We start from the raw sequence: 25,881 nt of genomic DNA, 5'->3' as shown, positions 1-25,881 counted from the left end.
TCAGCTCAGAGTCGGAGAAGCATCAGCCCTGGGGGGCTCAGCCAGGACAGGTGGGGTAGGACCTCCATGTCCAGGTTTGGCCAGGCTGGTGCTCAGGCTGGGACAGGTGGCCCTGAGGCATGAAGGTGCCCAGGCATCCCTCCCTTTTCTCAGGCAGACTTCCTTGACTCAGCCTTTGACACACATAAGGGAGGATTGGGAGGTCGGGGACAGGAAGCTCAAGGAGCCAATCACCCTGCACCGCAGCCTTTCAGGGCTAGTTCTCTGTTAGTGTGTGTGCGCGTGTGTGTGCGTGTGCGTGTGCGTGCGCATCAACGGGAATTTCTGATAGAAGCAGCCAGATTCTGGAGAGAGAGAGAGAGAGAGAGAAGAGGAGAGGGAATAACAAGAAGGGTGGAGAAAATTGGGGGTGGGAGAGACAGACGGAGAGAACAGCAGTGGGAGAGAGAAGAGAAACACGGCAGAGGAGAGAGAGGGAGAGAGAGGGAGAGAGGAGGGGAGAGAGAGAGAGAGAAAGTGGAGGGGAGAGCTGAAAGGGAGATCGAGCGAAAAGAGCGAGCAGAGAGAGGGGAGGAAGAGAAAGGAAGGGAGCGGGAGGGTGTGCAGAAAGGAGACTGAGCGTGGAGGGATGGGGTGAGAGCGGAAGGAGCAAAGGCAGAGCCGGGCAGCGGGCGGCTGCAATCCAGGATCCGAGGGCGCTCAAAGCTCCCAGTTCGGCGGCGCATCGGCGCTTGCCCGGGAGGTGGCGCGGGGCTCCGGGGTGGCCGCGCGCCCTCCGGGGAGCCATGGCAGCGGGGGCCGGGGGTCGCGGGGCGGCGGCGGCGGCGCCGCCGAGGGGCTGAGCGGGCGGCGGGCTGCGCCATGGCGGCCCCGGGTTGCCGGCCCTGAGCGCCGCCGGCGGCGGGCGCGCACCATGAACTCGTGGGACGCGGGCCTGGCGGGGCTGCTGGTGGGCACGATGGGCGTCTCGCTGCTGTCCAACGCGCTGGTGCTGCTCTGCCTCCTGCACAGCGCCGACATCCGCCGCCAGGCGCCGGCGCTCTTCACCCTGAACCTCACGTGCGGCAACCTGCTGTGCACCGTGGTCAACATGCCGCTCACGCTGGCCGGCGTCGTGGCGCAGCGGCAGCCGGCCGGCGACCGCCTGTGCCGCCTGGCCGCCTTCCTCGACACCTTCCTGGCCACCAACTCCATGCTCAGCATGGCCGCGCTCAGCATCGACCGCTGGGTGGCCGTGGTCTTCCCGCTGAGCTACCGCGCCAAGATGCGCCTCCGCGACGCCGCGCTCATGGTGGCCTACACGTGGCTGCACGCGCTCACCTTCCCCGCCGCCGCGCTCGCCCTGTCCTGGCTGGGCTTCCACCAGCTCTATGCGTCGTGCACGCTGTGCAGCCGGCGGCCGGACGAGCGCCTGCGTTTCGCCGTCTTCACCGGCGCCTTCCACGCGCTCAGCTTCCTGCTCTCCTTCGTCGTGCTCTGCTGCACATACTTCAAGGTGCTCAAGGTGGCCCGCTTCCACTGCAAGCGCATCGACGTGATCACCATGCAGACGCTCGTGCTCCTCGTGGACATCCACCCCAGGTGAGGGCACCGCCAGGTGCGGGATCAGGGAAGGGCTGCGGGGGACTCGGTGGGGGAGGGGGTCTCTTTGGGGAGAAGGGGGTCCTTGTCTCCCCACGCTCCAATGTGCAGTCTTGGGCAAGCCCCTTTTCCACCTAGCCTCCATTTCCTCTTTGGAAAACTGAGATGTGGGGGAGGGGGAAGGGCCAGCGTTGCCCGTCTCATGACAGGTAAAGCTAGACCGCCAAACATGTGGGTGAAACAATATGTACTACTTTTGAAGCGTCAGGGTAGAAACCACAGAGAATCAGAACTTTGTTGAACTTATGTTTGTAGTTTTCACTTTAAACAGCGTATGGGAAGGCAGTGATGTCTGTTCACTGCTTAAGGCCTTTACGTGATTCTAATCAGGCGCTGAGAGCGTGGCCTGGGTGCTTAGAGAGCTCCCTAAGAGATCTTCAGGCGCGAATGTGCTGCTCTGGTCCCTCTTTTCCTTTCTCTGGTGTCTGGTTCTGCCTCTGTGTCCTGCTCCTGCTCCTGTGAGTCCTCCAGCTGCACCTTCCTCTGTGGGTCCTTAATGGAGCATCTGAAGGGCTCCGAGGAGACTGGGGTGCCCTTCCCAGACAGCACTGTCCCTTGTCTCCTGGACTTGGAGCCTGGAGCCTTTGCAGAGGGAAAGGGTCATCCTGAGGCTCCCCGATAAAACCTGCCCACCCACCTCCATCCTCACCTGGCCGCTGTCCCAGGAAGGCAGCTCGGGACAGGCAGTCGGGTACAGGTACTCCCTGGGAAGTCCTGCCATCCCCCAGAGCTGCTCAGGGGGAGAAGGGGGAAACTCTTAGCTGAGATGTCCTGGGCTCACCTCGGCTTTCCTTCAGAGAAGAGGAGAGGAAGGGGGAAACTGCTGCTGGTGTCCCTGTGGACTCTGCGATTTTATATCCTGATGCCCTGGACCCTGGAAAGGGGGCTTAAGTGTCAAGATGGCACGAACAGTGAGGCAGACTGAGAAAGCAGTGTGGGGGGCCTGGAGGCAGGGCAGGGAGTTCGGTCCCTAGGGTGTGAATGCCTCCCTGCCCAGGGAGAAACAAGCTCGTGGCTGAGGGGGACAGACCGGGGGCATCAGTCTGAGCAAGGGCTCCTTCAATTCTGTGTTTTCCCTGCTTATAAGCAACGAAAAGAGGCCTTGAACTTCACTGCGCATAGATGGACATGTATGCCTGTGTTCATCGTTCCCCACAGAACCGTCCTTCTAGATTACATGCTGGACCAAAGCTTCTAGTCACAGAATCTTCCTCCCAGAATCACATTCAGGATGTGCATGGGGATGACTGAGGGCACATAGACACCAGGGCATGTGAACCGTGTGTGGACATGTGTGAGCTTCACACACACAATTCTGTGTGTTCATGTAGCAACAGCATGTGTAACAGACAGATCACAGGTGTGGCAATCACGCACACTGACCCAAAGACATGAGCCGACTCACTGCATGTGGCCACGCACGGTGCAGTGTCGTTTAAGGAACTATTCTGCAGCCACAATTGCAGAGCCATTCTCCTTCCCATCACCCTGGGGTGAGAGGATCTCACTTTAGAAGGTGCATTATCCCTAGGACTTGGACTGAGAGTGCTCTGGAAGCTGTAGGCAATGTTGTTGAACTCTCAGAACTTGAATGATTCCTACAGAGGGGCCCACTCACCATGAGTCTAACAGCGGAGGAGGGACTGAGCTGGGAAAGAAATCAGTTCTTATTTAGACCGGTACGAACCCCATCCCTGCTCTTCCTCCAACTTCCAGAACTAGAAGGCAGCGGCTCCTTTTCAGCCCATTTAGGATGTAGGGCTGGTGCCAGTCTTGCAAATCTCACCCAGACTCCAGGCCAGACATGGCAGAGCAAATCCCCCGGGGTCTCAGTAGAAGAGGCAGCTGCTCTGGTGGCCTCCAGTCCCTTCTTCTCTCTTCCAATCCCCTCCAGGGGAACTTTGACCTCTTCCAAGCCCCAGGATTCTCTGAGGAGACACTTTCCCAGTGCCACGGGGCCCTGCAGGGCCAAGGAGCAATGCCAGTCTGCACTGGGGACAGGAGGGTCTTCTGGGAAGAGGCTTGTCCTCGGTCAGTTCAGACAGGCCCCACTGTCCAAGGGCTGGCCTGGGGTTGTGGAATAGTAGGGAGATGCCCCTTCAGGGAACGCAACCTGCCTTTCCCTGTGGGGACAGTACCCAAAGTGAGAGGGTGGCTGGTGGGCCACACAGGAGGGCACCAGCTCCCTGACAGCAGATCCACCGGCTTCCTTCTTGGAGGCTCCAAACTCTCCCTCCCCACAAAGGAGAAACTGCCCAGCTATCTCGGGAAGGGGGACCGCCCCCTAGATCCCCCAAGCCTTTGGCCCTAAGGCCCCAGGAAGTGCCCTAGGCCAGATAGTGCTGAGAGCTGGGGGGCCCCTGGGGTCCCAGTCTCAGAACAGCAGAAGCCAAGCTTCCTTACCTGGACAGTCAGGGCAGCAGGCGAAGGAGAATGCTCACTGGAAGATTCACTTAACAGCCACCACACTCCTGGCCTCCTGGGACTTAATTAAAAGGAACTCGTTCTGAGCTCCCTGAGGTCTATCTGTCAGGGAGCTTCCTGGCGATGCCTGCTCTTCCTGCAGGGCGTTTAACACAGGGAGTGACAGGTTGGACTCCTTTGCTTCAATACCACCAAAAGGACAGTGAATTCCTGTTTTAAATTAAATCTTTGACCCTGAGAATTGTCACCAACTCCTGCCTTTCTAGGGTGGTTCCTCGAGTTTCTACAATCATAAAGAAATTGGGAATTCCTAAGATTTATTACCCACCTGGTTTACAACTGCTCAGTTTTCTTGACTCAGTTCTCCCACATCACAGCTCTGGACCACTTATAGCCAGATCCTCTCCTTGGTGCTGCCAGAGACATGGAGACACAGGTAGGGAGCCCGCGTGTTGAGGCCGCAGCCCTGCTCTCCCCATTCAGCTTGAGGGCACTCTTGCCAGCACGAGTTAGTGACTTCAGAGTAGACAGCTGGTGAAGCACATGCAAGCTGTGATCAGGGGCTACAGAGGGCTGGCTGAGCGTGTCAGAACTGTGCCACAGTAAAAGGAAGGGCCCTCACTGTGCCCTTGATTTTGCAGATGAGGAAATTGGGAGCCCCAGGGAAGGGGGTGCTTGCCGTATTTAACAGATCTAGAATGTGGCTCCATCCAAGATTCAAGCTCAGGCACACCCCTAAGTTGTGTGGATGGGGCAAGGGTGCAAATGGAGTTTCACAAACCATCTACATGAATATTTAGACTTTCTAAATTCAGCTTACAAACTGTTAAAGGAAATATGTTCTATCTTCCTACCCTGAGAAATATACATTTATAACACTTTGCGAGGCTGGGTTCAAGTTTAGCGTTCTTAGGCTCCCTGGAGTTCAGCCTCGTACCTGATGGGGAGAACTGAGCTGATTCCATGCACACAGCCCTCCGGCCTCACCTCCCCATCCTGGCTCCCCCAGCCCTGAAAGGGGCCTCCTCCCTCACAGAATGGACACTGTAGGTTGTGTATCTACCTGTTGTTCACAAATATCACCCCTCCAGCCTCCAGGCAGGCACCTAGGTGGCACAGGCCACCCTCAGGAGGATAAGCTCCAAGGAAGATGCCTGTGCACGTTCTGGAAGCAAGATCAGGGCGTTTGGGCAGGTACCTAGAACTCGGTCGAGAATGGAGGATGTGGGCTCTGGGTGGGTGCATCCCCTTCGCCCCATGAGCACTTCATTTCACGGAGAGATGTGGGCCCCTCAATGTCCGGGACCCAGGACAGGACCCCCTCTTGTCAGGTCTGAAGGCAGGACTGCTTACAACGGTGAATTGACCCGAAACACAAACCTCTTCTCCACCATCGGTCAGCTCCTTCCCTCGCCTTTTGTTCCATTTCCTTAAAAGCCAGAAAGCAAATCTGGATGTCTCTCTGAGTACTCGGAGTGTGAGCTCTGGACTGTCTGAAGTCCTCTGGGCATCAGTCAGGACCCAGATCCACTGTGTTTTAGCCACGATCACCTCATTTCTTGACTTTTCGGATATTCCCGGTACTAACCACCCCTCTGCCCTATTACTGAAGCCTCCTGGGGGACGTCTCTTTGGCCCCACATATCATAGTGCTGGAGAGCCCATCTCCTCTTGGCTAAAGGAAACTCCCTGTCTTGGCACAGCCCTTGGGACCCTCGCTGGCAGTGGCACAACGGTCACACTCCGGGCAAACAGACCTGGCCAGGAGAGCCTTCGGCTCTCGCCCTCTGTGCTGCGGGTTCTGCTTGGGAGTCCGAGGACTCCAGCCACCACCACCAGGCCCAGGACTATCTGGACGTGAATGTGGCTGGACACAGCTGGCTCGTTGCTCAGTGGTCCTATGGGAGGCAGTGGAGTCTGGGGGACACCCCAGGTCTTGGAGTCAGGAGAGCTGGAATGAGATCTGGTCTGTTTTGAACTTACTGTGGACCCTGGGCATGGGGTCCACTTTCCTGGCCCTCAGTCTCCTCTCCTGCGAACGAGGAAAGTGACAGCTTGTAGGGCTGCGAGATCTCAAGGAGCTCAGTTTTGCAAAGCTATGATGAGAAAAAAAATGACAGCAAGAACAAAGTGATCTTATTATTATGTTGTTTGGGGAGCTGGGGGGCAGCCCTCATCGTGGGCTTAAGTAATAATAATGGCAAGCCCGAGGGCCACCCTGCTCCCCTCGGAGCCTGGGAGACTGCCCTGCCTCCTCTTCCTGCCGCATCCCTGTTCCCACCTGGAAACCTGGGGCACCCTGGGCGGAGAAGTGGGACCCATTCTCTTCCTTTGCAGGAGTTCAGGGAAGCACCACATGGTTGTAGACTGGGTGTCAGTAACTGGTGCTGGCCCTGCCTGCACCCTGCTCTCCGGGTGGGCAAGTCCCTGTCTTCTCTGAGCCTCAGTTTCCCATCTGTGAGCTGGGATCCCTCGCGTTACACATGACTGTAGAGACTAGGCAGTCTGTCCCAGAGCAGACTCATGACCCGGCCCACACGGCTGTTAACCCCAGACACAGCATCCAGCCCACACCCCGCTGTGCTCCCGCAGTGTGCCAGGTGCCAGAAAGATTAGGGAGCAGCATCCACCACATCCCTGAGCCCCAGAGAGGGTCCCAGAGCCAGAACGGGAGCCCAGGCTCCAGCTGGCACCGTCCCTGGCTGCAGTGCTCTCTCTCATGAAAGCACATTTTTGCAGTGAGAGGGATCCCTGTGGCCTGGGGGTTCAGGGTAGTACTGGAACATAGTAATTGTTTCATAAAAACATGTTAAGTGAATAATACTTGTGAGTTGCACTGACTGAGTACTTACTCTGAGTCGAGCCCTGTCCTGGGTACTTTTTGGGTCTTAACTCAGTTACTCTCAATAGGACCCTACCAGATAGGTACCTGTATTACCCTCAGTTTAGAGATGATGACGCTGATGCACAGAGAGGCTGTGTGACTCGCCTTAGGCCACACAGCAATAAAGTGGGGAAGCCTGGATTTGAACCCAGATGTCTGGCTCCGCCGCCGAGTGTTTACCACCACACTTAGCTAGAAAGGACGCCGGGCCACGGAAGAGTTCATGGCCTGACATCCATTGATGAGCTTTGCTTTGTCTGAAAGGCTAAAGGTTTTAAAGTCTCACTTTGAAAAACAAATTCTCGAGCAGATTTCTACTGTCTCTCTTCTATTAAGATTTCTGCTATGTCTCTTCGGGGAAGGTCACTTAAAAATGACTGAGACTTAATTTTCCTAAGAGGTTTTTAAGAATTGTTCATTAATTCAAATGACGTGCACTCATGAGGTGTCTTCTGGGTGTAAGATGTTGAGCTTTGTACTCTGGACACCCAAAGAAATCATGTACCTGAAAAGTGCTTGCTATCTCATTCTTCTCTCCTGTACAAAGCTTTGCAGGAACAAATGAAATTAATTCCCCATAGGTTTTTACAGGAGAGGAGTGACATTGATCATCCAAACCTGTACAGTGTCCATTGTATTCCTGAGGAGTCACTGAAATGTTTCTGTTTATCCTTCTGAAGACCTCCAAAGCTTCAAGCAGCATCTGTCTTTAAATAGTCTTCAGGGCTTTGGCGAAAGGTTGTGTGATGCGGCAGGGTGAGGGGACTTCTGCTCCTGAGGAAAGAGCTGGGTCCTCAGACCCACAGCAGGAACCCAGGTCCCTCCTAGTGGGTGGGAAATTGGGAGCTGGTGAGTCGCTTCTGTCCTGATAAATGTTAGCTCTAGTTATAGTTATTATGAAATCTTCCTCCGATAAATGAGGAACCAGATTCAGAGAGGTTGAGTGACTTTCCTGAGGCCACACAGCTATGAGGGCACAACTGGGACTAGACACATAGCCAAAGCTTGCTCACTCATCAGGGTTATTCTAAAACACCTGAGAAATGGACAATATTGTCAGGGTCACAGATTGGAGGAGGGCCTGGCCCCAGTGCCACCACCAGTTTCTTTGGTGCCCCCTTGATGAGTCATTTATGATACGAACCTGGTGTTCATTTTTTAGGAGATGTGCAAAAACTTCATTCCTCTCGTGGGGTGAGTGTATGTGATGGCTCAGGACACCCACCTCATACCCCAAATCTCCAGCAATTCTTACATCGATTGCCCTGACAGTTTGGGGGCAGAAATTTTAATACTAAAATGAACAGTCCTGTGTTGTGGAGAACGTGCCAAACACACTGCTGGGGTGACCATTGTCCTGATTTGCCTGGGACTGAGAGGGCTCCCAGGATGCGGGACCTTGAGTTGTAAAGCCAAGACAGTCTCGGACAAACCAAGACATCTGGACACCTCACTAGACCCAGATATCCAGGATCTGGACTCGTACCTTCTCTCCAGGTCCACCCGTATCCTGTGCACGTGACACGAGTCAGAGGACTTTGGTGGGAAATTCTGCAGACACTCACACATAAATGGAAAATGAGGAGATTTAAGACTGACTCTTGCTGTGTGGGCTCAGGCAAAGTCACCCCTCTGTCCCTCGCCCCCTCAGCTTATTCTTAAGATTTTCTGAATGAGATGATGCCCCAGTGTCTCCCCAGGGATGTGTAATAACCCCAACGAGTTGAGAGGTGACACTCAAGTCTCAAGAGTCAGACGGCCTGGGTTCAGATCTTGCCATCACGTGGGACAGCCAACCATCCTGGGTTGCTCAAGATGACCAGGGTTCTCAGATGCAGAACTTTTCCATTTTGAAACCAGGACAGTCCTATGTAAACTGCCAGGCTGTGGGACTTTTAGTGCTAAAACCAGGACAGCCCCGGTTATCCGGGACAGGTTGGTCAGCCTCCTCCACTCAGCAGATCACTGTGTGACCTTGAGCAAGTTGCTTAACTCCTCTGCCTCAATCTCCTTATCTGAAAAAAATGAAGATTACAATTGTTTCAGTCCTAAGCTTATAGAGTTGTATCAAATCCATGAATGCCTATGAACCCCATCACAGTATCTAAGATGCCACACATGAAAGACACTAGAAATGTGGATTGTTATTAATATTAGTTATTAAAAATTAATTAGCAATATCAATCATGAGTGATACATTTTCAGTCAGTAGATCTGTCTGTACCAGGCCAGACTCCAGTTCTTAACTCCCTAAATTCCTGGAAAGATGCAAGTCAAGGGGAAAAAAATGTCCTACAAGAATTGCAGGGACCTTCAATCCAAACACATGGAATTGTCCACCTGTGATCAAAAATCTGATGAGGAAGAGTCTGAATTAAGTATGAAAATGATGGTTCTGGTGGAAGGAAGGGGAAGCTGCCCTGGCAGTCATGCTGCTCACGACCCTGGCTCATGAGTGTTCTCGCCCCTCCCTGCTGTCGTTGGACAGACTGGCCTAATTTCAGAGCCAGGTCATCGCAACCCAGGCCTGCCTCTGCCAAGTTCTCTTTCCTCCCGGGCAGCTCTGTCCACAGTCTTCCTCCCTGTCCATTGTTAGGATCACGTGACTTATGTTAAAAGTAAACAGTAGAAACACGTGCCCAGGCTGGGCCCCCTGGTCTGGAGCACCGGAGACCTACAGCTCCAAAGGTGCACCTTTCCCTGTTGCCTGTGTGTTTCTCTGCGGCTGCAGATGTTTTGCAAGAACCACCGCTCTTGGCTGGCATCAGATGTCAGTTCTTGAAAGGCTCCAGAGCAGAGGGCAGTCAGGAAAATGGTGTGGTTAGGGACATCAGTGGCCATCCTCAGAACTGCATCCCTGATTCTCCAGGGACTTGAAGGTCCTGTGGCTTCACCGAGCTTGGTCTCTGAATGCATCAAGCAACTTCTCCTTCTGTCACCTCATAATGTGTTGTCTGTAGCTGTGGGCAGAGCTGAGGCTTTGGGATGGAAGAAACAGGGCTGAAGGTGTGGAGGAAAGGAAGCCCCAGGCCACACTGCACAGAGTCCAGGCTGCCCCAGCTGGTGAGGACCAGCTTTGAGTCACATGGACACAGGCTCAAATCCCTCCTCCACTTACCAGCTGAGTAGATCATTTGAATTCACAGAACTCATGGTCATCATTGCTAAAACAGGGCAGGTAACACCCACCTGGCAGAATCAACTACAGTGAAGATTAGAGTTAGGGGTGCTACTTAGGGAGTGTGGGCTCTGGGGCTGGCACATAGGAGGCGTTCAGTGAAGGTTGTGAGTTTATATTCATTTACACTTGCTGGATCACTGTGCTAATTGCTTTATGTGCTTCACACATTTAATTCTCAAAACAGTCCTTCGGGGCATTTTATTATAGTCCTATCTGCGTTTTACAGATGATGGCCCTGAGGTTTAGTGAGGTCACACAGGTGCCCAAGGTCACATGCCTACAGCCCAGACGTGGCCTCAGGTCTTTCTGGCTCCATGGCCAAGTTCCTACGCTCGTGGCCACTGGCTGCATGTACAAATCGCCGCTCACTGTGACCTGTCAGGCCCGGCCCGCTAGTCACCCTTTCCCTCTCTCACGCGCAGTGTGCGGGAGCGCTGTCTGGAGGAGCAGAAGAGGAGGCGGCAGCGCGCCACCAAGAAGATCAGCACATTCGTGGGTACCTTCCTCGTGTGCTTTGCCCCCTACGTGATCACCAGGTAAACGTGGCCTGTGGGACACGAGCTGGGGGCCAGTGGGGTGGGCACAGGGCTCAGGAGACCAAAGCAGGGCCCACACGGCCTTTAGCCGTGGCCGGCCTCTCTTGGCCACGTGTTTTCCAGAGGGTGGATTAAGGGATGAGAGGGAACTTGACAAGTCGAGTGAGAAGGAAGGCACAGGCTTTTTGTCTTCTGCCTCGAATTCTTTTGGATTAGACTCAGGACCAAAAGGTGGTGAGACTCTGCCCCACATGGTTTCCAAACATCATTCTAACCCTTTAGCCTCAGCCTCCGACCCTTAGGAGGCCCAAAAGGAAAGGACAGGGTAGAAAGGACAGGGGAGAACACCCTGCAGGGGTTGGGTTCTTACTGCCCAGCCTGGTACCCTCAGCCCAGACACCCTACACAGCAGAGGCCACCTGCCACCTGTACAGGGAGCAGGAAGCATGCTCCGTGCCCATCTGGGCGGACCCACCTGTCCCATGGCTCCAGGGATCTGCCACGTTAGTCAAGGCATTGTGAGCTTGTCACGTTCTCTCTCAATCGCCAGCCCCGTGCCCCCACGCGGTGCACTGGCCTCAGGGCTGTGCATTCCAGAAGCCAACCTGCTCCAGCTGCAGCATTTCCCCCACACGCTGCAGCCAGCAGGAAAAGAAATGCATCACGCACTCAGTTTTGCTCACTGGAGGGGAAAGGAATCCTGCAAATTTGTATCCAAAAGGGCTGGACGGTTTGGGAAGGTGATGATAAAAAGTCTTTTAGGAGGTGGATGTTGGGCCTGGGAAGGAGGATCTGTGCAGGGTTTTGTGTGTACATGTGCATGCGTGTGTGTGTGTGTGAGAGAAAGAGAGCGAGCGCACGCAGCCCATCCTCCAACATCCTCAGTTGTCAGGGACCTGGAAGGGACGCCCTGCCTCATTGACCCCAGAGTTGCGCTCAGGGAAGAGGAGCCCACTGTGTCCATGTCTCCCTGTCCCCCCACCCCCACCTTCCCTCCTCATACGGAGCTAAAGCCTGGCTCCCTGGGCTCCACCCATGTTCCCAGTCCCGCTTCCTCCCTCCCAGGAGAACGTCTGTCCTCTGCTCCCAGGGGCCCTGCCGATTTGCAGATAGTGAGCCGGGCGCCCCCACAGCAGCCCCCACCATCCCTTCTCTAGACAGCACAAGCCCAGGGTACCTTTCACTGTCTTTTCCGCAGCACACCTCTCCCTTGGGGCCAGGGTGGGTGGAAAGCTAGCGGGCCTGCGTCTCACTCTAAACATGGGATGTAGGCCTGTCTGCAGGTCTCTGGATGGCTCTGCCCTGGGCAGAGCAGGGCCATCAATTCTTCCTTCCAGAACTGCCATCTGCCTACTATCCGTCCCCAGCACCTCTTCCCTCCTGCTCCCTGGGTTTGACAATTAGGAATGTCTCCAGACATTGCCAAACTTCGGCAACCTGGGGACCAGAATCACCCCCGGGTGAGCACCCCTGGTCTAGGCCGGTCACATCCAGCCTGGACACTGGAACTTGCATAGATCCGGGTTTTCCATGGGACACGAAGCCCAGGCAGGAACAGAAGAGAGTGGGTTTCCATTGCTCTCCGAGGGTGGGGCAGCAGAGTGGTTATGAGCACAGGCCAACCTGAGTTCAGACCCCAGGTCCAGGGGGTGTGCTCTGGGCTGCTGTGTGACCTTGGGCCAGTGATGTCCCCTCTCTGAGCCTCCAGCCTCTCATCTGTAAACCAGAAGTGAGCAGTGCTTGCCTCCTAGGGCTGTTGTGAGGGTTAAAGGGCTTTAAGCATGGGGCACGTGGGTATAGCGCAGGCCTGGCCTGGGTGACATCTGTGCTCAGCATCCTCCCTCCTTCCTACACTTACAGCATCACCCACGGCGCCTGGCCCGAGACTGGCGGGTGCATGAGCTAACGGGGATTAAATCCAGCGAAGAAAGATGCATCGGGCAGGGAGGGCACGCAGACACCCCTCCTCTTAAAGCCCACAGTAAAGCGGACTTGCGGGCTAATGAGGTGAACTTGAACCCTCCGAGGGGAATCGGGAATCAATTCCACCTTGAAACGATTGGATTTCTCTCTGGCTTGATCTCATTTTCCAACCAATTTTTCCTTTTTTTCTGATTGTAACTTGGTTCCTTCTAATGGTGCCCAGAAAAAAATGTTTCAGCAAAATTGATGGTAGCTTCACAACTCAATATGTTCTCTCCAAATGGATTTAATGCATTTTGAGTTTTAAAAAACATTCACAAAACTGTTCATCTTTTATGGGGACAAATGCTACTTATTAAGGAGAAAAAACTATGGCCAGGAAATCTCATAAACACAGAACAGGGGTCTGGTGAAACCGCCCCCTGCCCTGGCCCCCACTGCCACCATCCGTCCAGCGCCTGCTTTGATTTTCCCATATGGACGAAGGAGCTGTCTTAAGCAAACCTCAGAAAATATGCAAAATACCCTCATTTCATTTCAGCACACATTTCTCCCAGCACCTTCTCTGTGCGAAGTGTGAAGGAGACCCTGCAGGGGAGGCGTGGCCTGGTGGGATCCTGCAGGAGACCCCCCATGAGGGCGGCATGACCCTGTGGATACGGCCCTCTCACCTGAACGGAGCACCATGTCCTAGGTTCTGAGGCAGGAGCGAGTGAAGGGGGCTGGGCTCTGCGTGGGGACAGTCCCAGCAGAAGGGACAGCATGAGCCGGGTCTAGAGCCCTGCATGGGAGCCACCAGCCACAGGTCCCTTTGAAGAACTTGAGCTTGGCTTGTCCAAATTGAGATGAGCTGTAGGGGTCACAGGCACACTGGGTTGCCAAGGCTGACAATAGGTGTATGTAAAGTATTAATTATGTATGTATTTAATACCTTTTATATTGGTTGCCATCGGTCCCTGGGGTCGCCATTCCAGCTGTGCTACAGGAGTGCTCAGAACTTCCCTCCTCCCTTCCTTCCCTGCCCAGTGCCCTGCTGGATGTCAGAGTTTACACGGGAGGGTATAAGCAGTGGCCAAATCACTGTCTTCCTCTGTGAGGTCAGGTGCATTGAGGCAGGGGTCCTCGGAGGGCCTGAAGGCTGGGACTTCAGGTCCCAGCCCAGGGTGACAGAGAGGGAGTTGGTGGCAGGCAGGTCATTGTGGTTAGTCCTCTAGAGGTTGCACCCCTCTTGAGCCACCTCCCCCTGTCCACACCCCTTCTGCGATTGAGAGGAGACAAGATTCTGATGAGATGCCTAGTCTTTGCAACAGCTGGGAGCCCCCAGGTGGACCCCAGGGAGACGAGGACATGTGAACTTGTTCACCACACGCAGGGGGCACTCTAGGCTCCAGGTGTGTGCTGGGCACAGCCAGGACTGCATCAGAGCTACACTTCTTCTGCCAGGGCATCAAAACTGCCAAACCATGTAGGGCGGGGTGGGTGGGGATGGAGGAGGGTTTGTTCTGACACCCACCCTCAAGGAGCCTGACCCAAACTTTTCCATCTTAGCTGAGTCAGAGCTGAGAACCGCACATTGAATGAGGAGAGAAATTCATCTCTAGTGAGGAAAACGTGAAATAATCCATGCAGGGCATTCAGCTGCCCCACTGTCACCAGCGCTGGGATCGCGATGACTCACACCTTTGGTGGCAGCTGATCCTTCTGCTGCTCTTCTCAAGCTGGTTTCCGAGTGCAGACACAACCACCCCAGTCGCAGAAGAAGCTGAAGTCAGACTCTGCTCTGGAAATGTAATTGAGAATTTCACTCCTTATGGAGAACCTAGAGCCAGGGGTTATGGACGTGGCAATTTCCTGAGCAGCTGTCTCGCCCAGAGAGGGCGAGCTGGTTGTACCTTGCAGGCCAGCCGGGCCCCACTGCTGGCGGCAAGCTAGCGCACGTGTTAAGAGGGATTCTGAAGCCAAACCAGGAGTGACTCGGCCAGGGATTCAGGCCAGGTCTGCCTGGAACCAAAGCCCACGCACGGGGCCCTCGCCCTGTGCTGCGCTACGTCTCTGAGAGCTCGGAGGCGCCCTCTTTCCTCGCAGAGGATGGAGGAAGGCATTTTGCGCCATGGCCCCCTCAGAACCAGAAAGCTGCAGTTTCCGAGGTGATTAAGATCAGGTTGTTCGAGTGTCACTTAAACCCCTCGTTGAACTGTCAGTGCAGAAGCTCTGATTTCCCGCAGCTCCACGGTGACAACCTCTGTCCAAGCAACCTGCCTTCCTATGCCCAAGCATCTTGGTGCGAACCCAGATATAGTATCCAGACTCTCGTGGGTAAAGGCAGGTAGGCGAGTGAGTCCTTCCACTAGAAGAAGCAGTGGGTTTGCACGGAGTCACCTCTGATCCCCCACCTGGCTGACAGCAACTTGTGCAGACCATCAGTGCTGGCCGCTCAAGCCATCGTCAGACTTGGGTGGCCCAACGCTGACCATGCAGCAGATACCTCTCAGAAAGACAGTTCCACCAACTGCACCAAACAGCCGCTGGCATCTGTGCTTTGGGGCTTGTCAGATGACAGAGGGAAACCCTGGAACCTCCACCCTCACTCTTCACAGGCGTCACTGCCTTCTATTCACACACTCAACGGCTCCCCAAAGCCCTCGTGGGTCACATCTGACTCTTTCCAGAGTATTTGAGCAGGGTCTCAAGATCTGCCACAGATTTTCATCCAAAAGCTCTAATTAAATTTTTCTGAATTAAAATTCACATGTCTCAAAGCATGTGTAAGGCTATTATCTCTGCAGCAATATATGCTTACAAATAATTATGGTTGTCCCGGATCATCAGAGTGGGGCTTTGAGGCATTTGCAGATCTGACAGCCCCACTGTTGTGGCTTTTCAGAGCCACAGAATTATGCAGAGGCAGAGGCTTTAATATGCAAGTGGCTGTCCGGCGTTCATACTCTATTAATAAAGTGCCTTTTCCATGCTAATGTCTCATGAACATTTAAAGCACCAGCTTATTACGTACAGGTCTTCAAATACGCAGACCAGCTTCTCCAAAAGTCTTGGAAAGACATCAGTCTTGCTTCCCAAAGGGTAGTCTGTGACCCATATTGTGTGTGTGTGTGTGTGTGAGAGAGAGAGAGAGAGACAGCGGGGAGAGATGATGGAGGCACAGGTGTAAAGATGGGGCACAGATTTACCATTTTAAGTCCAAGAGTTGATAGCAAATGCCCTTGACTACACCCTGGAACTGAGTCAAGGAGCTGGGAGGGCAGCCTGGCACCAGGGAGCCATGTGGTCTCTGGTGCCCGCAGTCCAGGGTTCAAATCCCCTGGCTTTTCCACATCCAGACCACGTGGCCCTGGCACGTTACTTTGCCTTGGTTCCTCCTTGTAGTGTGAAGAACAAAGAACACTCTCAGGGGTCTTGAGATAGTGTTTGTGAAGTGACTATCGAAGCACTGAGCCCCAGAGGCCAAAGGAGGAGCTGGGTCTATGGCTACTCGTGTTACTGGTCTTGTTTTCCCCCTAGAATTTAGTTTCCTTGGAGAGTCTCATTGTCAAGCAGACTTGAGACTCTGGTTTCTCCTCTGGTTCAAAGAATGCCTTAGAGTTCTGGCAAGTGTACCCCCCTTTTTCCTCCTAGGGACCAGGACTGCCAGGCTGCTGAGTGAGGGTGCAAGGTCCCTGTGGGTGAAGGGTGAGGGGCGGGCTTCCTGGCCTGTCAGCCCTCTGCAGTGACAGCCAGCACAGAGACCTGCCCGTGACCAGGATCAGAGGGCTTTGAGCCAAGAGAGAGGAGATGGCTCCCTGGAGGAGTGCCCCCAACAGATACAGAGCAAAGGGTTGCAGCGGTGGGGCCAGGCCTGTCGGACTTGGGATGGGGTGACTGCAGGTATCTGCTCTGTGTCACCCTGAGTCAGAAAAATACGCACCTCTGGGCTCTGCTTCTGCTGTGGTAGCAGGCCACCTCCATCAGCATTTGACACCTCCCAGGCCTGCCAGGCTCTGCCCAAACCCCCGCCCCCTGCTCACCAGGAACTCCCAGCTCCCAGCATGTCTCTGAACCACCTGCCTCAGAGTCACCTGAAATGCTTGAGAAAGCAGACTCCTGGGGCCACCTCCCCTCCCCCCTCCCTCTCCCCTCCCCCCTCAACCCCACCCGTCACCCAGCCCGTGGGCTCTCAGCCCAGGGGATTCTCGGGGGAGCCCTATCAGGGCTGTCTGGGCCTGGGATGTGTGCATTTTGGGCACAGAAGCATAAATCTTTTCCCCTGAATGGAGCCCGATGGCAGAGGTTTTCCTGGTCCACACCTCGGGCGGCATGTGGAAAGTCACCTTGGTGCTTAAAGGAAGGTGGGGGTCAGGGGTCAGCGAGCACGGCTTGTGGGAAACACTCTGCTTCCCAAAGGGCGGGGCGGAGGTGACACCCCGCTCCGGGGGCTGCTGACCTCTGCAAACCTCAGGGCCGTCCCTCGGTGCCCACGGGCTCCAGGACCTCCGAGGGGCTTGGCGCCACGTTGACGATGTGACCAGGGGCCCATGAACCCCCCAATCCTGCCTGACCCCCCCGCATCCCCACGGGGTTGCTCAGTGGACGTGGATGCATTTCCCAGCACTGCCACCGTCATGCGCTATCACTAACTGAGTGGCTTAAACAATAGAAACGTCCAGTCTCAGTTCCGGAGGGTGGAAGTGGGAGATCCAGGTGTCGGAGGGGCGGCTGGGTCCTTCTGAGGCTGCGAGAGAGCTCCTGGCAGTTTACTTGCAACCTGTGGTGTCTCTTGGCTTGTACAAGCGTCACCCCGTCTCTGCCTTCATCTTCTAGTGGCATTCTCTCTGCGTGCGTCTGTGTCTGAATTCCCGCCTTTATAAGGGCACAGTTATATTGGACTAGGGGCCCGCCCTTCCCCAGTAGGACCTCACCTTAACTAATTTGCACCCACAACAACCCTATTTCTGAATAAGGTCACATTCGGAGGTACTGCGGGTTAGGACTTCAACATATGAATCTGGGGAGACACAATTCAACCCGCAACAGGGGGCTGTAGCAAAAGGAAATGAAGTCTCATTTAATTAACACCTGAGCCCAATAACCCCTAAACGCAGGGCTCTCAGGCCAGACCTGGGGGCAGGGGCAGGAGAGGGGGCTTCAGTGACCCACCCAGTGCAGCAGCAGGGAAGGAAGAGGATAGCGTGGCAGCACCTTTTAGCACCACAGGGATCCAGCTCGCAAGGAAAACGTGACTGATCAGGGTAATAATGTCCCTTCCCCAGAGGCAAGGGCGTCTGGAGGAGGTGAGCAGAGCCAGACTGGCGTGAGAAACGGGCTGGCATGCTCCCTTTCTGAAAGGTCATCTGGAGGGGACCACGTGGTCATCCCCTGCCCACATCTAGAATTGGAAAGAAGCAGTTGTAGCAATATGGAAGCCCCTCCCCTTCCCAGTCCCCAAGTGGGGACCGGGAACTGTCAGAGCTGGAAGGGAGCAAAGCCAGCCAGGGCAGGCTCATGGCGGCAGGCAGGGGTCCACGTGCACAGGAAAATCAGAAAGCAGGTCGGCCAGCCACATCTGGTCACAAAGTGGGCATCCCAGCTTCAGCCTGGCCCAACGGCCACATGAGAGCAGTGCCCAGGCCTGGACTGAGCCAAAGCACCTCTGTGCCTGGGGGCCTTAAGGAAGCCAGATGCTGGCTTTTCAAAGCAGAAGTCATGTGCCCGGCAGACAGGGGCAAGTGACAAAAGTGCTGCGTAGCCCACAATAACTTCACGGAACAGGGGTCCCCAGGGCTGGAGAGGAACCCAGAATTCATCCTGTCCAGTCTGCAATGCTGAGACTTGAACTCCAAGTGTGCTGCCAAGTCAGAGCATGCAACCAGCTTTCCCATGTAGGAGACGCTGGCTTGCTGCTCAGTCTCCGAGCCTTGATTTCCTCATCTGTAAAATGGGACTAGTGATACCCATTCTGAAGAGGATAATCGTCAGATTGGAGACTCTGCACATCAAGGAGCTGGCCCAGAGGAGATACTCAACTGGGAATTATTATTACTGAGCCAGGCAGGTTCAGGCTTTACGTAAAATCTTTGAGAAGCAAATGCAATGGATTTTACCTCTTAATGACCTAAATGGTAAAATTTTAAGTAGTCCCAAATAATTTTATTCTGTGAAATCTACAGAACCTGCAAATAATAATTTGGATCCTGCTGGTTGGTTTGATGATATTTGGCTCTTAGTAAATCCTCTTGGGAGAGCCCAAATGCTCAGACTGAATTTAGCAACCCTGGGAAGACTAGACATTTTGGAAGAGCAGTTTGGCATTGCGTAGCAACAATGTGTTGGCATTCAGCTATTTCATTGTTATTATTAGGTGTGAATTCTAAACTCGGGGTTTTTGTTCCCTTAAATTCATCACTTCCCAAAATAGATTTCTTAAAAGTACAGATTTCCCAAATGCCACCAGCTCCACTTCCCCATTCGAGCTCCTAAGGACAGGAACAGAAATGTGGCCACCTTTTCCCACGGGGTCGGAGGGCAAGGGCAGATAATGGTACTGGAAACAAGATGCCAAATGGAGGACCTCATAATGGATCCATTAAGGATCTATTTGAAAAGCGGGGCTTGGCAGTGGAGGAGCTCACCCTACCAGCTTCCTCCCCTTTCCCTTCACAGGCTCGTCCTCACAACCTCAGCCCAAAGAAGCTTCAGAAACATCACTAAAGTTGGCAGCGCAGAGTTACATCCCAAGCTCAGTCCCTTCTGAGCCTGGGTTCTCACCTGGGCAGCCTGCAGAGCTGAGAGCCACCTTTGCCTTCCATCTTGCAGATCCCAGTCTGAGCACAGAGGCTGGAACTTCCTCAATCAGTGACTTGCTGTGTGATGCTGGGCAACCCCTTCCCCTCTCTGGGCCTCAGTCTCCTTATCTGACAGTGAGTAAGGAGAGGAAAATTCATCATCTCTAAGCTCTCCCCAAGCTCTGTGGCCTTTTCTATCCTATATTAATGCTGGCAACATCCAAATATGGCCAGGGGTGCTGGATACACTCGGGACAGGAGGAAAAATGGCCTGATTTGGGGAGGGGGAGAATTCCATTTATAGCCAGAGGAAGGTTTTTATTACCTTGTAGCCTGGTGTTAGCACCACTGAGTGGAGTTGTTCGTTGGGTACCAGGAAGGCCCCTTTGACACATGAGCTGCATCTTCCCTCACCGCCTCCCAAAGGATGAGGGTCTCTGTAGGGTACCCTGACTGCTGCTCTTGCCAGGCGCCACCAGAATCCCGACTCTGGGAAGAAGCCTTCGCCACCAGCAGATTCCTTCCTGATGCAAGACACACTTCGAGCTTTGCTGAATATTTGCAAAATGATTCTCAGCCCTTCCTCCCAGGCAACCTCCCTTGGAAGGCAGAGCTAGGATCTGAAGCAAAGAATCAGTCTCTTGTTGTTGCAATGATCATAGACATGGTCTAATACAACTCTTTATTTTTTATATGAAACATCCAGGCCCCAGGAAGGGAAATGATTTCCCCAGGGTCACAAAGCAGGTCAGCAAGCAGAGTTGGAGCCAACGGCCAGGACCAAATTAGCTAATAGCACCTCTTAGGTCAGCTTGGGTTCCAGAGTCAGACAAACCTGGGTTCCAATCGCATCTTTGCAGTTTACTAGCAAATCACTTAGCCTCCTGAGATATCTATTTCCTCAAGTGTAAAATGGATACAGTCACGTCTCCCAAGAGTCCATGAAACAACGTGTAACGTGCATTGTTAGCATAGTACCTGGAATAAAAGAAGTGCCAGGTGAGTGTCCACCGTTGTTCTGGGTGTAAATTGCTGTCGTCATTGTCACTGCAGGAGGCAGCCTCAGAGAAACGGCAGTGTGGCCAGGGAGCGGGGGTCAGCCGTGCGCTCCTAACGGGGGTCTCTCTCCGCAGGCTGCTGGAGCTGTCCTCCGCGGTGCCCATCAGCTCCCACTGGGGGGTGCTGTCCAAGTGCTTGGCCTACAGCAAGGCCGCGTCCGACCCCTTCGTGTACTCCTTGCTGCGACACCAGTACCGCCAGAGCTGCAAAGAGATTCTGAACAGGGTCCTCCACAGGCGTTCCCTCCGCTCCTCTGGCCTCTCGGGTGACTCCCACAGCCAGAACATCCTGCCGGTCTCCGAGTGAAGGCTGCTGCTCCTGCTGGAGGGCTCGGAAGGAGGCGGCTGGTGAGAAAGGGAGGGAGGGCTTGACGTGCCTGGGCGGGGACCACCGGCCGCCACTCACCTGGCAAGCCCAGGGGTTCCGGTTCCCTGGCTTGGAGCGGCTCTGAAGCCTGCTTCCTGCTTCCTCAAGGGCAGGTGTTGGACTGTCCCTATTTATCACCAAAGGATGACCGACGGACATGCTGTGTTCTGGCCTTTCTTTCTGAGAAGCTCCTTCAAGTTCATAGACTCACCAGAGGCTCCCCAGGCGCCACACCCAGTCCTGTCATGATCAAGGACACACAGCGCTGGTGGCAGGTGGGGAAGCATGGTGTCCACTTGCTTACTAACCCCTGGACGCTGGGCTCCATGCTGAAGGAAAGTGGTCACCTCCATGGGACATGAGTCACACTGAGAGTGAGGCTGGCAGTGGCCACCTGGCCCCCATCGAGCATGGCCACTCTTCACATGTAGTGGTGGCTGCTTTAACCCAAATATTACTCAGCTGGTACTAACTAAATTGTGCTCAGCTGGGACTCTTGGGCCCCTGTGCCCAAGGGGAAGACAGCCAGTGGTTACCCAACTGTTGGCTGGCAAGTTGTCTTAGAAGTGGTTATACTGGATTCAACTTTTTAAACCTCTCTTCCCCACCTCCCCGCCAAAGCTAACGTTTGTGTGTGTAGACATTCTTAGCATGAAAATGGTTTAAATAGGCAGGTCCTACATATAATAATGTTCTTTGAAGTCTGACCCTGAAGTCAACATCTTCTGATTCACATGTTGTAACTGTTGGAGCCAAGCAGAGGCAGGAGGGAAGTGACTGGCAGGTCCCCCGACCCCAGTTTGTGACCTGAATTTGCAGGAAGCCTTTCACCTTGTCTTGTGCATCTTGTCGGGCGTGTCCGCTGAGGTGACTGGACAAGAACTGACCTGAGCAGGGTTTTTGCCTTGATTTTAAGGCACTGGATTCCATTATCCTAATGGTTCAATATCCTTGTTTCTGTAAGTCATCAATAGAAAGTAGAGGCTTCCCAAGGCGATCCAGAAAGTGCCCTGCGCCCATGATGGGGGAGTGAAATTTTTATGGAAAACCATAACTCTAACACATATGACAATCCACTAGTAGCCACCATCCTGATTTCATTAAAAACCAAGGTGAGTGGACCATGCTTTCTGCCCATCCGTCTTTTTACCATTTCAAATGATGCGTGAATGCTGAGAGCAGTTATTTCTCCATCCTCCACCATAAGTGATTCCTCCAGGGTGGGAAGGATGGGAGCGACAGATCCAGGGGGCTCCTTATCTCCTTCCAGCCCTGCACATCCTCACTTTGGAGACGTGGAAGGGAGGACACAGCTCAACAGGGACCAAGCAGGAAGAGCCTATTGCCTTTCAGTGCCAGTGCCCAGTTTTGAAAAACAAAGGAGCGTGTGCATGTTTGAAAAGATGTTGTCTTATCACCCTTAGTTCCTCATTTAGAAAACGAATAACTGAGCCTGGCTGACTCCTGTCTAGTTTCTAAGTTTCCACGGAGACAGACACAGCTTCCAGGACCTTGACACCTTCCCTTTGCAGTTGGAGGTGTGCTCACACCTGCTTGGAGGAGCCAATGGTGCACGTCCCTTCCCAGATCCACGGTCTGGAACATCACGTCAGTAGCTTGAAATCAGCCTTGATAGACATATTTATACCAAGGAAGTCAGTAAAGGCTACGAATCTGGCCTTTTTCTCCACTGAGAGCTGGCTGTTACACGTCCATCAGCACATCACTGCCCAGACGTGACTGTGTGTGTTACTGAAACAAAATGGCTCTGATTCACAGTGCATTTGCCCGCTCAAGTTCAACTCACAACAGACATTCGTTTTTGTGGCTCTTTCCTCGAGACAAGCAGCTGTTCACCCTCCACTGTCCCAGCCTCAAAAATACCAGCGAGGTCGGGGACAAGCACAGAGCCAGGAAAATGCGCACCCCGGGATCTGACAATCTAACCCTTTCACACAAATACTCTTTGGGAAGCAGACGAGTAGTGACCCAGGGGATGAGGTCAACAGACAGTCAAATTCAAGCAACAAAGTGTGTTTTCATCAATGTCAGATTGGAGGAATAACTGTCCAATCCTCTTCCTGCTCGCACTGTGTAGGCAGCATTTGTACCCCCAAAGGCAACCAGATCTCTTTTACCTCTTCTTTAACTAAGAAAGAAGACCTGCCACCCACAAGTGCTACATAGCTTTTTTTTTTAATGACGTATAGTTGATTTACAATGTTTCAGGTGTACAGCAGTGATTCAGTCATATATATATATAATATATATATATATATATATTATTTATATATATATAATTTTTCAAATTCTTTGCCACATACCTTGAAAAAGATGCATAATTTACACTAAAACTCCAGGACGGCCCCAAACCCAATAAAACCAGTTGTGCTGACATCATGGAGACAAAAGCCTGGATATGCCAGTTGATTGGGTATTTTCATTTTATTTAGATGCAGGCATTAAAACCCAAGAAGAAATGAGAAGCAGATCACGGCATTCGTGATCTGCATCAACCAACTCAGCTAGAATTACCTTTAGGTAAATGTTTATATTTATCTACATACAGTCTGTAAAATTTCCCCCGGCTTCATTATCCCCGGAGAATATCTACCTCATTTGGTAATTTATCAGGTGGAACGTGGCTATCTCAGGTAAAACAGAAGTGTCAAGGCTGGCCTCTATGTCAAGGGCCTGGGATGACTCACGTGACTTCAGTCTAGTGTGAGGCTTGAAGCCGAAGGCTCAAACTCTGGTGGACAGCTGGACGCGGCGTGAAGGCACTTTAAGAAGCTCGAAAATAAAGCCTGGATTGGAGAGGCTCTCCGATTCCAAACCCCCCACACAGAGCTCAGATTCTCTCCCTGCTTGATCAGCACTTGTAGGTTTAAACCCAGCCCATGACGCCTGTTTTCAGTCACTCTGCAACTCCAGCTTTTCTTTATGCTGCTTCTTGAAGGGGGGGATTTCCGAGCGGTGGGACCCACTAAGGGAAGAGAGTCATAGCATCTGGGGTTTGTGTGTCTCATGGTCAGCTGACCTCCCAAAGATGTGTCACTAAAGATGTTACGCCTGTTTTTACTTAGAAGTCGGTGGGGGGAGGAGGGGAAGTGGCCTTGAGTCATCTCATACCAACTGTCCATTCCTTCTAGGACTCAGCTCAGTCTCCTGTCACCATGAGCAATAAACCTCTCTCCTCATGATTGTGAAACTAGTTTTCTTTCTCACGACGCCTTTCTTTCTGAGAGAAGATGGAAAGAGCGGGCCACGTCCACCTCCGGGGCGCTGGCCTTGTTACATACTTGGGTGCAGGTGGACAGTGCCTTCACAGGGTTGCAGTGTAATCCTTGGGGGGACCGTGGGCTGTACATTTTTAGAATTTACCCCAATTCAGGATAAACTAACTTGCCTACGATTTTAATGAGGATATTTCATCAGATGCCTGGAATTCCTTGTATCAGCTCACATCCTTTGGACTGTGTGCACCACGGGGAAGAAAGAGGTCCAGGATATGTTTGGGGCTCCCACAACCTTTGTGGAAGGTCTAAGGCATCTGGAATGATGCCATTGGCTCTTGAACTTTACTATCCACAAGAATCACCAAGAGAGGTTGTTTAAAATGCAGATTCCTGTGCCCCTTCCTCGGAGATCACTTTAAGGAGGTCCAGGCAAGACGTGGGGTTCTGCATTTTCAAACGTCAGTGCCCAGGTGACTGCTGTCAGTGGACTTCAAAGTACTCCCCGAGGAAGGAAATCTTAGACACTTGGATAAACTCTATGGAAAACTGGGTCCTTCTTAATACCTAAGTTTCAACTGTCTGACATCATTTCCTAAGACTCCAAACAGTTCTATCTCCAGCCTTATTCAAGGCTGAGTCATTTTGTTCTCAGAGGGACAACACTGATCACGCCATGAAAATTGTTATAAACCTGTTTTCACAAGACTCTGGTGGAACAGCAGAAGCTGCCCCCACCCTTCCATCACCTCTCAAGGCATTTGCAAAGCAGCCTCCTTTGTCTCTGTGGAGCTCCCAGGTGGAACACCAGATGTGCTGGGGTGTTGGCGGAGGGGCACCACTGGCTCGCTCAGACACTTTGTTAGAGAAAAGGGACCAGCATCAGAAGGCCCCAGAGATGCTTGCTTGGGTCTTAGCACAAACTCTGCCTAGGCGGCCTGACTTGGGGAGATGACAGTGTCTAGCCCCTCTGCCACCGAACCAGAGCCCACCCCACTCCCTTCCCACCCAGCCTCAGATACAGGGAGCTGAGCCAGACTGGGGCGGGGCCAGAGAGAGCCGATGCTGGATGCCGGCCCTTGGATGTGAATTTTCTGTTGGTTCCCCACCTCATCCAGCATGGCCAACCCCGCCAGGTCCCCCAGGAGCAGTTTGTAAAAATGACAATGGTCTCAACAGTTGGTGTGTCGTGCGTGAAGCCTAGACACCAGGCACCATGCTGAGTGTTTTGGGGTAGTGTTTCCGTGAATCCCCACAATATGATCACTGTCTCCTTTTTACAGATATGGGAGGATCTGTAAGTCCTCGGGCAGAAGGGAGAGAAGTTTGAGGGGCTGCACAGAACAGGGCAGCAGTCTCCAGAAAGGCAGGTTAGTACCGATGGGAAGCCCCCAGCTGCACCCAACTCTGAGCAGTTCAATGAGCCCCTTGCTTGCAGCTCCTGAGCCAACACCCACGCCCACCAGGGGGGCCTTGGGCCTCTCCCATCACGACCACCGCTGACTGGGAGAGGACCCCTCTGGCCTTGTCCTTCTCTGTATGTGCTTCTTGGGGAATTCATTCAACCTCTGTACAGAATTTATGGTTCACGAGTCCTTTTCACCTACAGAGAATCTTCCTGACTAAATGTTATAGGTGCCTGCAGGCTTATTGTCTGCAGAATTTTCCCGAAACTCTGGGCCATTAGCCATTATGAGCATCAGTCCAACACTGCAGTGCCTGACCCTGATGCCAGGAGGGTTAACAGGGAGGACCGTGTGCTGAGCTGGTGGCTGGGGGAAGAGGGTGGATGGGGCTGGCCTCTGTGGTTTGCTCTTAGAGGTTCAGAGGAGAAAATTAGCTGACAGCAGTGTGG

The 25,881-nt window shown here is 53.3% G+C and overlaps 1 protein-coding gene across 1 annotated transcript; it reads left to right on the top strand.

The window, feature by feature from the left end:
- The first annotated feature begins 530 nt into the window (after nucleotides 1-530).
- On the top strand, nucleotides 531-20,738 carry GPR26 (G protein-coupled receptor 26). The gene is made up of 3 exons (XM_006188723.3): nucleotides 531-1,581; nucleotides 10,553-10,666; nucleotides 20,499-20,738. The coding sequence occupies exons 1-3, from the start codon at nucleotides 914-916 to the stop codon at nucleotides 20,728-20,730; spliced, it is 1,014 nt and encodes a 337-aa protein (XP_006188785.3). The 5' UTR covers nucleotides 531-913; the 3' UTR covers nucleotides 20,731-20,738.
- The last annotated feature ends 5,143 nt before the right edge of the window (nucleotides 20,739-25,881 follow it).

The sequence above is a fragment of the Camelus ferus genome, chromosome 11 (assembly GCF_009834535.1).
Source record: "Camelus ferus isolate YT-003-E chromosome 11, BCGSAC_Cfer_1.0, whole genome shotgun sequence".
Taxonomy (NCBI): Eukaryota; Metazoa; Chordata; class Mammalia; order Artiodactyla; family Camelidae; genus Camelus; species Camelus ferus.
Note: the sequence above shows the minus strand (reverse complement) of the source record. Positions and strands in the feature narration are given on the sequence as shown.